The sequence below is a fragment of the Taeniopygia guttata genome, chromosome 3, assembly GCF_048771995.1.
Source record: "Taeniopygia guttata chromosome 3, bTaeGut7.mat, whole genome shotgun sequence".
Taxonomy (NCBI): Eukaryota; Metazoa; Chordata; class Aves; order Passeriformes; family Estrildidae; genus Taeniopygia; species Taeniopygia guttata.
This window is the reverse complement of record NC_133027.1, coordinates 37091473-37104203: the sequence shown is the minus strand read 5'-3', so window position 1 is coordinate 37104203 and position 12731 is coordinate 37091473. Positions and strand designations below refer to the sequence as shown.

General features: G+C 39.9%; 1 protein-coding gene across 4 annotated transcripts in view; it reads right to left on the bottom strand.

The window, feature by feature from the left end:
- Nucleotides 1-1223: 1223 nt before the first annotated feature.
- Nucleotides 1224-12731, bottom strand: part of ORC3 (origin recognition complex subunit 3) — a 34898-nt gene continuing 23390 nt past the window's right edge. For 2 of the 4 annotated variants that reach the window (XM_012572680.5, XM_072926627.1), the window contains exons 14-20: nt 11746-11879; nt 9754-9839; nt 9181-9278; nt 8150-8291; nt 4040-4156; nt 2894-2973; nt 1224-1772 (exon numbers count right to left, since the gene is read on the bottom strand). In XM_012572680.5, coding sequence (XP_012428134.1) covers nt 1667-1772; nt 2894-2973; nt 4040-4156; nt 8150-8291; nt 9181-9278; nt 9754-9839; nt 11746-11879 — 763 coding nt within the window. In that variant the 3' untranslated portion in view covers nt 1224-1666. The remainder of the gene's footprint in view (nt 1773-2893; nt 2974-4039; nt 4157-8149; nt 8292-9180; nt 9279-9753; nt 9840-11745; nt 11880-12731) is intronic. The other 2 variants (XM_002198178.6, XM_012572682.5) reach the window with 2 other exon arrangements.

Genomic DNA, 12731 nt, shown 5'->3' with positions numbered 1-12731 from the left:
TTTCTGAATGTTTTACCTTCTGGGGGTGTGAAAGTTACCTGGGGTGAGGTTAGCGGAGGCGGGTGGCAGGAGACAGCTACACAGCAAAGCACTTGGCCTCCTGTCCTCTTGCACATCACAGAGACATTTGGTGCTGCTCCCTTTCATTTGTCAAGTGTGTTTGTGAGATAAATGGGGTGAGGTTCAGGATAGGGGTGTTTCAGCCTTCCCCTCTGCTGAAATGTCTCACTTTCCTCTCTGCTGCTGGACAGCTGTCTGTACGTGCTACTGAACAGGTGCCTGAGCCTGCTGACGAGGGAAGAACAGGGATTTTTTTACCTATGTCTGGAAACTTGCAAGTGCTCCACCGTGATCCTAAGAATTCATGCTCTTGAGGATTCTGTCATTGTTTCCCAAGTTGTATGTTTTGCCAGTAGAGTCTGATAAGCTCCTCCTCCCCCTTCTGAACTGGCTGGCAGCATTTAGAACCAGACCCCCACTTACACACAGCAGGATGTGTTGTGACTGCAATTCCTGCAGCTGGAAAACACACTCAGAGAGGGCAGGAGTTGTGTATTTAAAACAAGCTTGATATCTCATATACATTCCTGGGGAAACAGCTGGCTAAGTTACTGGTTCTTGTAACAGGACTTCCCCTCCCCAGTACAGAACTGGTTTATGGAAGTGATTATGGAGGGTTTAACAAAGCATGGCAGACACACTGCTCTGGAGGGCAATGCAGCTTTTTCCCTTCGGTTCCTAAGGCTTTTCCCATGCTTCAACCACAGGGCACAGACACCAGTATAAACACATATGCTCCTTACACAGAGTCAAGGGACAACGGTGGTCCAAGAAGGCTTTTTGAAGATCGATCATCAGATAAGCAGTGCTGGTACACACTCAGCCTACATTGCTTTTCACACAGCTGGTTCCTTTGCCTGCATGCAGCACAAATCGTTGGCAAAGAGGGAGGTTACAACATGTGCTGTAGGTGGGGATTTTCCTGCCTTACAGCTGAGTGCACAACTGCCATGTTCTCTGTCTGCTGACACACAAGTTTTCCTAACAGAAGTCAGCTAATACCCATCATCTTCAACTAGAAAAAGGAATTCAAATAGTTGACTTTTGCTCTTGCCAATGGGCAAAGCTTTGCATCTTCACAATTATTCTCTCCCCTTCTCTTCCTCAAGTAGTTTTGAGGTAGTTAGGACTAGTTTGGAAGAACACACAGCAGAGGCTGAACATGGATGTTCATTGTCTTCTTTAGCATACTTGTTTTATTTATTTTTAAATCTGGTTCAAGGATCTAGGAGGCATTTTATAATAATGACTCAAATCCTATCAGCTTATAAGGATGTTAATAATACTGCTTCATTACTTTTGTGGCTGTGTGCTGTCCTTCTGACTTGCTAGCCTGAGTTGTATCAGCAGACCATTTAAGTATCACACATGAAAGAAGATTGGAACTGGCACAACAATAAGGTATTTGGAACATGAGCATTCATACAGCAAAACATTACACAGAGAAGATGAGCATTAAAAAACAACTTTCTCAAGCTTGCCCAGGCACTCAGAATCTATCTCACAACATTCAGACACCGCTGACTTTGACTCAGTATGCAAAGTTAGTGAGAACTAGTGTGGTGGGAACACAGCCCTTGCTCTTTTGGGAAGGTTTGGTGGCACATTAACAGCCTCCCCATGTCAGCCTTGCCACGTGGTCAGTTTTCTGCTTGCTGGGCTTTATGAAGCCCAGGAGCTCCAGTTCAGAAACAGCTCGAATAAAGCGAGCGCTGGACATGTCAGTGAAGGAAAGAAACCAAGTACACTTTTGATGACACAGATGACAGACACACTGTTCTCTTCTAGGAGGGCAAGATTTCTAAGGGTAAGCACAGATTACACAACGTGTCGTACAATAAAATTGTTGGAAATAAGGGCAGAGCACAAGCTGCCTACAGAAACACAAATCTTCAATTGGATCGGTAGTTCTGGCACATGCATACGACGTGACAGCAAAGGAAGAGTTCCTTACCCACTGCTAAGAGAAGCTTAAAGCCTACAAACACCAATTTTGTAGTGTCTCAGAAGAATTTATACTTTTATGTCCCTTGACAAAAAAAATGTATAGATAATTATAGAGATTTTTTCTGAGGTTTCATGGCACCACCTTCTCCTTTTTATTCACTCTGCCTTTGTTGCTGCCTCCCTGACATACAGGTTTATATTCCCAAGTTAGAGAATTAAATTTATTGCGGGTGACAATTAACAGTGGAGCTTGTAAAAAATGAAGGGCCAGGAAAGCCAGGTATAGTATTAGAGCATATAATTATCCTTCCTTTAGTAAAGCCTATTTTTGTACAACTATTCATTTCTTCTCTGTGGCAGCATTACTGCTGTAGCCATGAGTTTTGGTTCAGATGCTCATCTATTAAATATTTTTTAGACCTCAGTTCAGGATCAGGACAAAGAAAGAAGCAGAATGGGTGTCTTGTGCAAAGTTCTCAACTCCAAGGTACTGGAACATAATGAACTACTGCTTCTATTTCTCCATGTACTCTCTAGGTCACAGCCCTCCTCCCATCTGTTCCCCAGTAATGCCCTACCCCTATCCAGCAGCTATACCAACTCTCTGATAATTTAACCAAACAGTTTCAACTTGTTTTATGGACTTTTGGTTCTGTTTCAGACCCAAACACCTCCTGCAGACAAGCGCTGCTCTTTTACCTCACCACTCCCAACCCAACTATTTCAACTGATCTACCTCCTAGACATTTTCAATATATTAAAGCTGTTTAAAGTAATTTCTCTGAAATTATTTATTCAGTGTACATGAAACTGTATTTTAAAACCCATGGTTCATAAATTCTGTAAGCTTTTCCATGTCAAGCTTGAGAAAAATGAGAAAGGATACTGGATAACATCATCCACCTGGTCTGAGGAAGCTGCATCTGCATTTGGTTCCTCAGCTGCCATCACCACAGTTGAGAAAGCCTAGAAAGGGAAAAGCAGCACAGATTTATTCTAGTTCATAAACAGACAGATCTGCATATAAAATAGTGACCTCTGAGCTGAAGGCTATCACCCGTGGAGTAAGATCTAGGAAGGAGAACTCTAAGTGTGTCAGTTCAGCAGCAATCAAAAAGCGAGCAAGGTTACCTATTACCATGGCAGGAATAAAGAAAGCAAGACATCACTCTCTGAACTCTGCTGCTTGCATTTTAAATCTCAAATGGTTCTGGGTCCTGACCCATTCTCAGGGAAACTACAGAACTGAAAAAATACTCGCAAAGTGAGAATCCTTAAATATTCTGGGGAAGTGATAGAGATAATTTGGCTGTGAATAAATCTATAAAACTGAGGGACAGCAAGAGACTGGGTAGGAATATACAATACACAACCAGGGCAGCAGCAAACAAAACACACTTGGAAGAAGTAAAAAGGGTATCCCCTAAACTGCAGGTGGTAAAGCTACAGAGTTTCTTTCAGAGGATGCTGTGGTTGCTAAAATAGACTGGTAATGACATCCAGATAGGTTTATGAAACACAGAGGAAGCACTCAAGTTTAGGAAACCTTAGAACTAAAATGTGATTGTTAGCCAGGGAGACTTTATCATATTAATGTATGTTCTCTTGCGATATTCTCCCTGCTTTTGGCTACAGTATGAGACAGGTTATCAAGCTAGAAGGACCCAAACTTTTCCCTGGCACAAGCATTCTCTCCAAGAGTCCCACCTGCCTGTTTCCATAAGTGTCACAGAATATTTAAAGATGAAAAAAGAAAGGCAATTTTGTTAAGCACAAAATCTGATCTGTGCCAAGGACAAAATAGAAGCAGAAGCAAAATAGTTTCATCACAGACTAACAGGGCTGGAAATAAATGATTCACAATAGAGAAAGACTTATTTGAGTTGCTGTGGGTTCTTGTAGTCTTGTGGACCAAGGTATGCAATGATTTAAACTGTCAAAAGGGGCACTAAAGAAAAGCAGACATGCAGCAAAAAGATAAATCAGAATACTGAAATTCGCAGGTGAAGGTACTGTTTGCATCATCACATACCTCTAACCAATCAGCGAGATTAATCAATCTGCCGCATTCCAAATGAAGCTTATACACTATGCATATGTCAGGGGCTTTATTAGAAATGCCTCCTCCATCACATTTCAAAGCTTGATTCTGATGAAAAAAAATTGAAGGCAGTAACTTTGATCAGTGTCTAATCTTGAATAATTCCAAGGGCTAGATAAAACATTATTTCAGGTAATTCAGATAGTAGGTATTTTAAGCAAATGTTTACTGTTTGTGTGTTTAATGGTTAAGTTGATGGTACAAAGAAAAAAATACAAAAAAACAAGTACAAAAATGAGAAGCATACTATTTAAAAAAACCAACAAAACCTCCCCCCCAGCTACTTAAATTCTGGTGTTCCTTCTGTAACACTTATGCAGTATCTACTGCAATGAGTGATTATCTGATTATCCTTTTATGCAATGTTTTTGCTAGTTCTATTTACATATGAGAACTACTCTGTTTTATGGAGTCAGGAGAAGAAACTAGTCATGATTTGCCATGTAGAAAATAGGAAAGTATAATTCTCCCTCCAGCCCTCTTGAAAGGAAGATTTACTATAGGTCTGTCATATGTACTAAAAATAATTGCTTCTTTCATCTCAGAGTTTTACCTTTGAAATGTAACAATCATTTATTTCTGTCTTGAAACTCAGCATCTGTAAAGCAAAAGTCTAATTTCTAACAAAGTATACTATGTTTCAGGAAATTCGTGGAATCATTAAGGTTGGAAAAGCCCTTACAAATCATGCGAGTCCAATGAATAACCCAGCAGTGCCAAGGTCATCATTAAACTGTGTTCTTTACTGCCACATCTACATGTCTTTTAAATCTCTCCAGGGGTGGTGAGCCCTCAACTCCCCTGGGCAGCCTGTTCCAGTGCTGCTTTTTTCCAGGAAGAAATTTTTCCAAATATCCAAACTAAACCTCCTTTGGTGCAACTTGAGGCCATTTTCTCTTGTCCTGTTGCAAATTCCCTGGGAGAAGAGGCTGACCCCACCTGGCTACAACCTCCGTTCAGACAGTTGTAGAGAGTGATAAGGTCCCTCCTGAGCCTCCTTTTCTCCAGGCTGAACAATCCCAGCTCCCTCAGCTGCTCCTCACGGGACCTTTCACCAGCTTTGTTGTCCTTCTCTGGACTTGCTCCAGCACCTCAATGTCCTTTTTAAAGTGAGGGGCCAGGACTGGACACAAACTCAAGATGCAGCCTCACAAGTGCTGAGTACAGGGGCACAATCAGTGCCCTGCTCCTGCTGGCCACACTATTGCTGATCCAGGCCAGGTGCCATAGGCCTTCTGTGTGACCTGGGCACAGCTGGCTCATGTTCAGCCACTGTCAACCAGCACCCCCAGGCCCTTTTCTGCTGGGCAGCTTCCCAGCCTCTTGGATTCAAGGTCATCAGCACTGAACCATTTATTTGGGAAGTTGAAAAGCCACTCAAGCCGGAGGCAAAAGTCTCTGTACAGCTGCAGAAATTTACAGCATTTCATTTCAGTTTCATATACTCTAAGAAGTCAGCTGTCTTAACATGAAAACAACCACTGATCATTCCTTTCAGGTCATAGAAGTTTGTTCTAAAACACTTTCATACACTAGTAAAATATACAAGCAACTTTAGGGAAATTATAAAGCTGTAGCAATGACAGATACCTTCAAAAGAAAAATACTTTTCAAGACAGGAAATAAGGCTAGGCAAAAAAATATAACTTTGCTCAAGAATCTGTCATTTACCCATAGATCTCAATTCCTGCAATTTTTGAGACTCAGTTCCAGTTTGGACTCCATCACTTATGAGACGTTTCACAGTTTCCAGGACACCTAGCAATTTTCAAGTTTATTTACTCTCCTCTTCAAGGAACACAAAAGCTATAGACCTCAGGTTAGTATCTGTCAGTTCATTACAAGACGGCTTCCAGAAAAATTCAGATAAATATGGCTAACACCTCACAGTGTTACAATTCTGACATTGTTTATCATGAACTCAGGAGTATTATGGTACACTTCTGTAACTCAGGAGTGTACCACAATAGTTTCCAATACTCCTGTGTTAGTACCTGGCACACATGAGGTTACACTTCTGGCTGATCTAGATCTAGTGACTCACCACTGTCCAAAAGGACAACACTACACCCTTCTCTTTTCCCCTCTCCTAGAGCACACAGCTCTGTGGTTTTCTACTACTCATCCATGTGCCAGCCTGGATTGTGCTGAACCCTTTGCATTGCTTTTCTAATTTTATGGTCAGGACAGTTATCACAACCAAGAGCAACTGCACACTCCTGGAACAGGCTCATCTGGCAGCACAGAGAGATCCCAGCCTCCCTTGTGGTAACTGGGCCAAGCCTCTGCAGCACAGCCGGAGGGAGCTGCAGCTGCCAGCGGGGAAACCTCGGCTCTGAGGCTGCAGCACATGTGTGGTTCGGAGAGGAAATAACCTGGCTGACAAGCAGGAAGCTGCCCTACAACAAGCAGCCAGTTGTGAATCCTCTTTCCCTCATATGGAAGCTGGTACCCCAAGTTTCAGTTTGTTAAATTTTCCAGGGATGAGTAAAACCAGAATTACACTGGGTTTGGTGCAGTTGTTTTTGGGTCCTCTTCTTCCCCCTACCTGATAAATATGCCCCTTGGTTCACACTTTGCTGAATAACTAGCTGGACTCCTGTAAGCAGTGCATCACATTAATCATTCACTGGTACTCTACTGGAGCACTTTTCTGTCCAGGCCTGGAAGGAACAGATCTGGAGAACTTTGCTCTGGTCATGGTGCAGAAAAATACAAACCATGCAGAAGTCATAGACAAAGTATTTTACTCACATTAATTAAAATGCTAAGCAAGGTACCCAGCCAATACTGCTACTGTTAGAAGCTATGCCAAAACTTCACAATCTTCTCAGAAAACATTGGAAATATGTTAAAGCATGTTCAAGTACAAAGTACAGGATGACAGAGGGCTTTAAATCTTGTCAACTCATCAAAGAGAATAGAATACTTATTTAAGACATCAGTAGTTAAGATTTTCTTGGCTGTCCTAGTCTGTATATTTACAGGTTTTCTAAAAATATCAACTACTGAGGTTCATATTAGGTTTCTTTAATGGTAATTTGCTAACTACTGTTCTCACAAATAAGCTCTGTAAATGGTTTTAGTAATAAATCCTGCACACAGCAAAACTGATAACCCGCATTCAAATCGAGGACAGTGCCAACAAACCCAATACAAATCAGGCTGTAGATTTCAAAGGCTGATCTTTATCAGCCTTTACAGTTCCTGGTAAGTGTTAGCTTTGATTCAAGTAGTGCATTACTCAGATACAGCTACAACCAATACTTTCTTCAAAATTACATCAGTTTTTTAAAGAAAAATGTTAGGTAATAAGAACAACTTAAAGTATCTTCTAAAATCAAGTAAAAAGAAATGTATGTTCACTGTTTTTCCAATTCCTAATCTATTTCTTTCTTTTGGTTATCCTTTCAGTTTGAAAGAAGTGGAGAACAGTTTGCTTTTCTCTTCTAGAAAAAGGTAGGGTTAGGCTGATCCTTTTCTTCATCTCAGAAAACACAGGATATTAATGCGCAACAAGTATTAAAATAAAATTACAGAGGAAAACAAAGGACTTGGTTAAATACACTGCATTTATGACTTGGTTAAATACGCCGTATTTATGCCATTTTAATGTTATGACTCTACCTGAACAGCCTTTACCTTACAGCTGATCTACATAGTGAGGACTGAGCACCAGCCCTATTAAGTCTCTGGAAAGAGTAACAGACACTTTATGTTTCCCTGTGGACAGTCATCCTAATTGTAGGGAGGACAAAATTAGTTTTCTGCTACATCTACAGAAGAAAGAAAATACCACGGCTAAAACACGCTCTGAAAAATGGGTTCCTCCTACAGAACTCTTTCCAGAATTACATTTGCCAGACAGATTCCCCAGCTCCTTGAACAAAGTCCCCAGTTGCTTATCAGCACTTGCTAGTTCTCTGCAAAACAGCTGAATATGTGCCAAGCTTCATGAAACAGCAAAACTCAGCCTTGTACACCATGCTCAAGCAGCCTTCCAGAACTAGCCCAGCAGCCCAACAGCCCCTTGCTTCTTACCTTCAGGTACCAGTGGGGGTTGTTTAAAGCTGTGTGCAGCGCAGTCCTGGGGGCAGCATTCAAGTGCCCTCGGAGAACAGCGGCTGCATTGAAATACACAATCTCATGCAGGGTCCTGTTGTCTGCAGGTACAAGGTATCTTCTGGAAAAGCATGAGGTATGGGGGGTGTGGGGGAGACACAAGCTTTAGCTGAAGGGAAACAACACAAGTCTACTGCTGTCAAGACTATAAAAATGCATGTTTCTCATCCAGTACTGAAAAATCTCTGAAAAACAAGATGAACAGCACTGAAATAAAATTTTAAGCAGAGAAGTCTGTTATCATCAACTCTATATCTAATGGATTTAACACAGAACTCTAGCTGAGACACTGACGAATTCAAAAATAAGGGCAGTGCTAACCCAGTCAAGTACTCCACAGATCCTACTTATCTATCTCAAGCTCTCACCAAGAGTCTCTGCTTATCTTGGCCTCCCTAGCTGAAGCTTTTTGCTTGGCAGTGATACTTCTGTTAGTTTCTCTGCCTCCCCCCCACCCTCTATAATTAACAAATGCCTTCATCTCTTCCCCCACCACAACAAGCCTTTCACATTTTGCACTGCAGAGCTGCCTCCAAAACTGCATCTGCTATGGTTTGCTCACCAAAACAGTTCCCAAAATGGACAGGATATCACACTTGACATCTGTACAGTTTCATAAGTAGAATAGATCAGCAAAGATTAGGGTAAAGATTGTTGACTTTGTTTTGCCACTCAGACCCACTCCTCCCTCAACACTGTCTCAGTAGCCAAAGTAGGTTGGTCCATTCGTATTCTAATTATTTCAACTGATCTACTGGAAAAGAGGTGTGGTTTGTGTGGTTTTGGTTTTTCTTAGTTATTATTTTTAGAGCCCTCAAAGAAAGAATAGGAAGGGAAAAAAGTGTGCCACAGGGACTGAGACACAATTTCGACAAGATTACCATGTTAGTAAAATTTCATTTGCAACTTATGGTGCAAACTAATGCAGGAATATAAACAGGAAGGCTCACCTTACAAGACTATCTATATAGTCAACAACTTCAAAACGAAGCATTTCAAATTTTGTCAGTTTCTTAGACCTCCTCGATTCCTTCAACTCCAGCAAAGTCTTTAAAAAAAAAAAGATGCATAAGACCACATGGGAGGCAGTTATTCTCTGGAGAACACAATCTATGTGTTTAACATGTATAATTAATTTTTGCTGGCATGTTCTCACTGATAATGTCTGAAATGTAATCATGCAGTTAGTTTTATTTTGGCCAATGTATTCAGTTCTCAAACCCATAGGAGTCTGAGAAATTGAAAGAAATATGTTAGGCAGAATGTCTAAATTACAAGTTAAATAAAAAGAAAACATCTAATTTGCATTTTAAAATCCTAGTTTATGATAGATTGTTTTCTATAATTTTCTATGTGTCAGGAAGGCCTGAAATACATAGTTGGTACTTATTCATTCATTTTTAAGATGAGACACTCACACACAACCCTTTATTCAGAGCTCCAGCAAGCTGGGAAGAACCAACCATGAACATTTTAAAACATTAATTTAAGGAATCAGTCAGTAAAGCTTAGGCAGGCCTAACCTTCTGAAGGTGATAAAGGTCTGTCTTCTTCTGGAGCTCCTTTTGTGGCGATACAGACACATCTCGTTCTTGGGAAGCTTCTGCTACTAGAACAAAACTGATGTTTGATATGTGGGGTAGACTTTTCCTACATAAACCTCCTAACCCCAGCAATCTTCAAAGTACTCAGTAGTTCCCTGTTCACATAGACTCAACCACAGGCAGCTTTTGGGTCTTGCACCTTGTAGAAGATTGTTCAAAAGTCTGCAGTACAGCTTAGCCAACAGTGATTAAGTAACAATTCAGCCCTGAGCAAAGGCCCAAGGCACAAGCCTTGCACATCACTTTAATTCTGTTTAGGTCATCCTAGGTCATATTCTCAACACTTGTTAATTTGACAGTTTAGGACTAGGTACTACTGATGCTTTTGGAATCAAAAAGCCACATGCTGCATTTTTTTCCCTTGTCATGTGCAGAAGAATAATGAGTAAGAAATGAGTTCTCCCTACCTACTGCAGAAACTGCAACCAGAGCAGCAAACAAAAGCATGTAAGATACTTCATTGCCCAGTTTTATTCTCACTTTAATTTGTAAGAAAATTTCATCTTCATGGACACATAGTTCAGTGATCAATTGCACCAATTATTAGTAATTTTTAGGTAAAAAAAAAGAAGCAAAACAGACATCTGAGAACCCTCACTAAAGATCAACACCATCACATAAATGTAAAGTAAAAAGTTATCTAACTCAGCAATTTAATAATGTACAGTATATCTTAACTTCCCCTTCTCACTTTTCCTTTGAAGCCTAAATTAAATCCACTTTGAAAACAAACTAAGATTGTTGATGGATTCAGTAGATGTTCGCTATTTTAAACCCATCTTCAAATCCTAAGTAAAAAGAAATACTGTCGTTTTTGCTTTACAGTTCTGCAAGTTCTGAATCCCCAGAGTTGTTGTTCCTTATTTATTTTCTCAAGGTAAGAATCCAACTACTTAAAAGCCTTTTGCCTTAATTATTTTTTTTTCCAAACTAGACAAACCTTTGGTTTTCCATTATAGTTCAGATTCCTCAGTGCTGGTACCAGCAGTGACATACACAGCTTCTTCAAAGTGATGACCTATTTTCTCTACCACAGCTCTGCTTTTACTACAGCTATTAAAAAATACATGGTACAGACAAGACTTGATTCTTTTGGACAACCCCAGTTAATCCTACAGTGTAATGTGACTACTTTAATTAATATTGACTGCATTTGGGGGTTGTTGCCTACTTGTCCAAATGCTGTACAGCAACCACAGTATTAATGAGTTTAATTAATATGTATAAAACAGACCAGATGATAACCAATTAATCTTCAAATGCCAATCTTTGTGGAGTGCTTCTCCATAATCCAGGGAAAGCAACAACATTCCTATTCCAGAAGAATGCTGGAACACATCAGACTTGTGTTTAAGAAAAAATGCAGCAATTTCAGTTAACCTGCCTCAGAAAGACAGAATGCTGCTACCCATTTGCCTTGCTAAAATTTGAAATATGTCCTATACCATGAACAATCAAATCTGGGGGCTTGACAAGTCACAGCCTGTCAGCAGAGCTGACAACTGGCACTTGGGGTCCTAGCTCTGAACGTGCAGAGGAAGGAACCTTACATACATTTGGGTTATATACCATGTCATAAGGAAGTCTGATGCTATTTATCTTTAAAAACAGTTTGTTTTTAGCAACTGCAACATCTGCTAAAGTGCTCAAAATACACGTATGAGAGGTTTAGGGGGTAATGTTTGCTGATCTGTCCAATTTCTTATCTTATACCACTCTTCTGTATTATAAAAAACACAAACCACATACCAGTAGAGAATATAAACATTTCCTTAATTTGTGCATGTATTTAAAAAAAATCCTGCAAATATGATGGTTTAATACAATGATAGGCTATCTCAGGGAAAATGGTCCGATTACAAAATAGCTTTTATATAATCTGTAATAGAATACATGATGGCATACACCCACCTTCTAGATTCTGAAATTGAGTCAAGAACTCCTTCAACTTTTCTATTGCCCTATCAAACTCCTTTCCAGAAGATGCTATCAAAATTTCCACACATTGTTGGAGCATGGTTACCAAATCAGTCTTATTCAGCATCCTAAAAGACATAATTGTTGGCTGAAGTTGAAATGCAGAATGATGAAATAGCTTTCAATATTCTTCGTTTAAAAAAAAAAAACCTGAAAAACTCCTTTTAAAAGAAAAAATCTCCAGGACTGCAAGCATTCAGTCTTGCATCAAAGTCAACTTTTTTTCCTGCTGTCATTAATAGAAAGTAACAAACTAGTTAGTTTTGGTGATGATGTCCTTCACATTTTCCTGAAGAACAGTAGTTTTCCTGATTATCTAAAGACACTTGCTGGACACAGGAGTTGCAATTTTTGAAACTGTGAGTCAGACATCAAAACAAAATAAAAAAACCCCCCCAACACTTAAAACCCAATCATGATACAGTTCAGAACTGATTTCCAAAAACAGTACATGAAATGGTAAAAAAAAAAAATCACTATGTAAACACATCCACAAAATTAATCTCTGTGATTCAGAATGACTCAGACGAAATCTGTATGCTTTTTTCTGTATTTAATTGCTGTAAATCTACCCATCACTAGAATCTCAGAACCATTCCAGTTGGAAGCGATCTCTTGAGACCTAGCCCAATGCCCAGCTCTGCATTTACTTACTATTTAGTTCTTAGGCCTCTCCCAAATGTCACTGAGCAGTCCCCAGTCTCAATATCTTAATTTAAAAGATATCAAAGCAATGATGGTGGTCAGTGTCTCAAGCAGTGGGTTTCCATATCAACTACCTAAAAAGTGACTAAGAAATTTAAGGAAGAATTCAGAAGAGGCTGGGGAAGCTCTGTGGATATCTAGAGGGACAATTGCAATTTGAGTTCTAGTTTCTAACTGGCAATGGATACTAAATGCTTATAAAGGTTACAATTTAA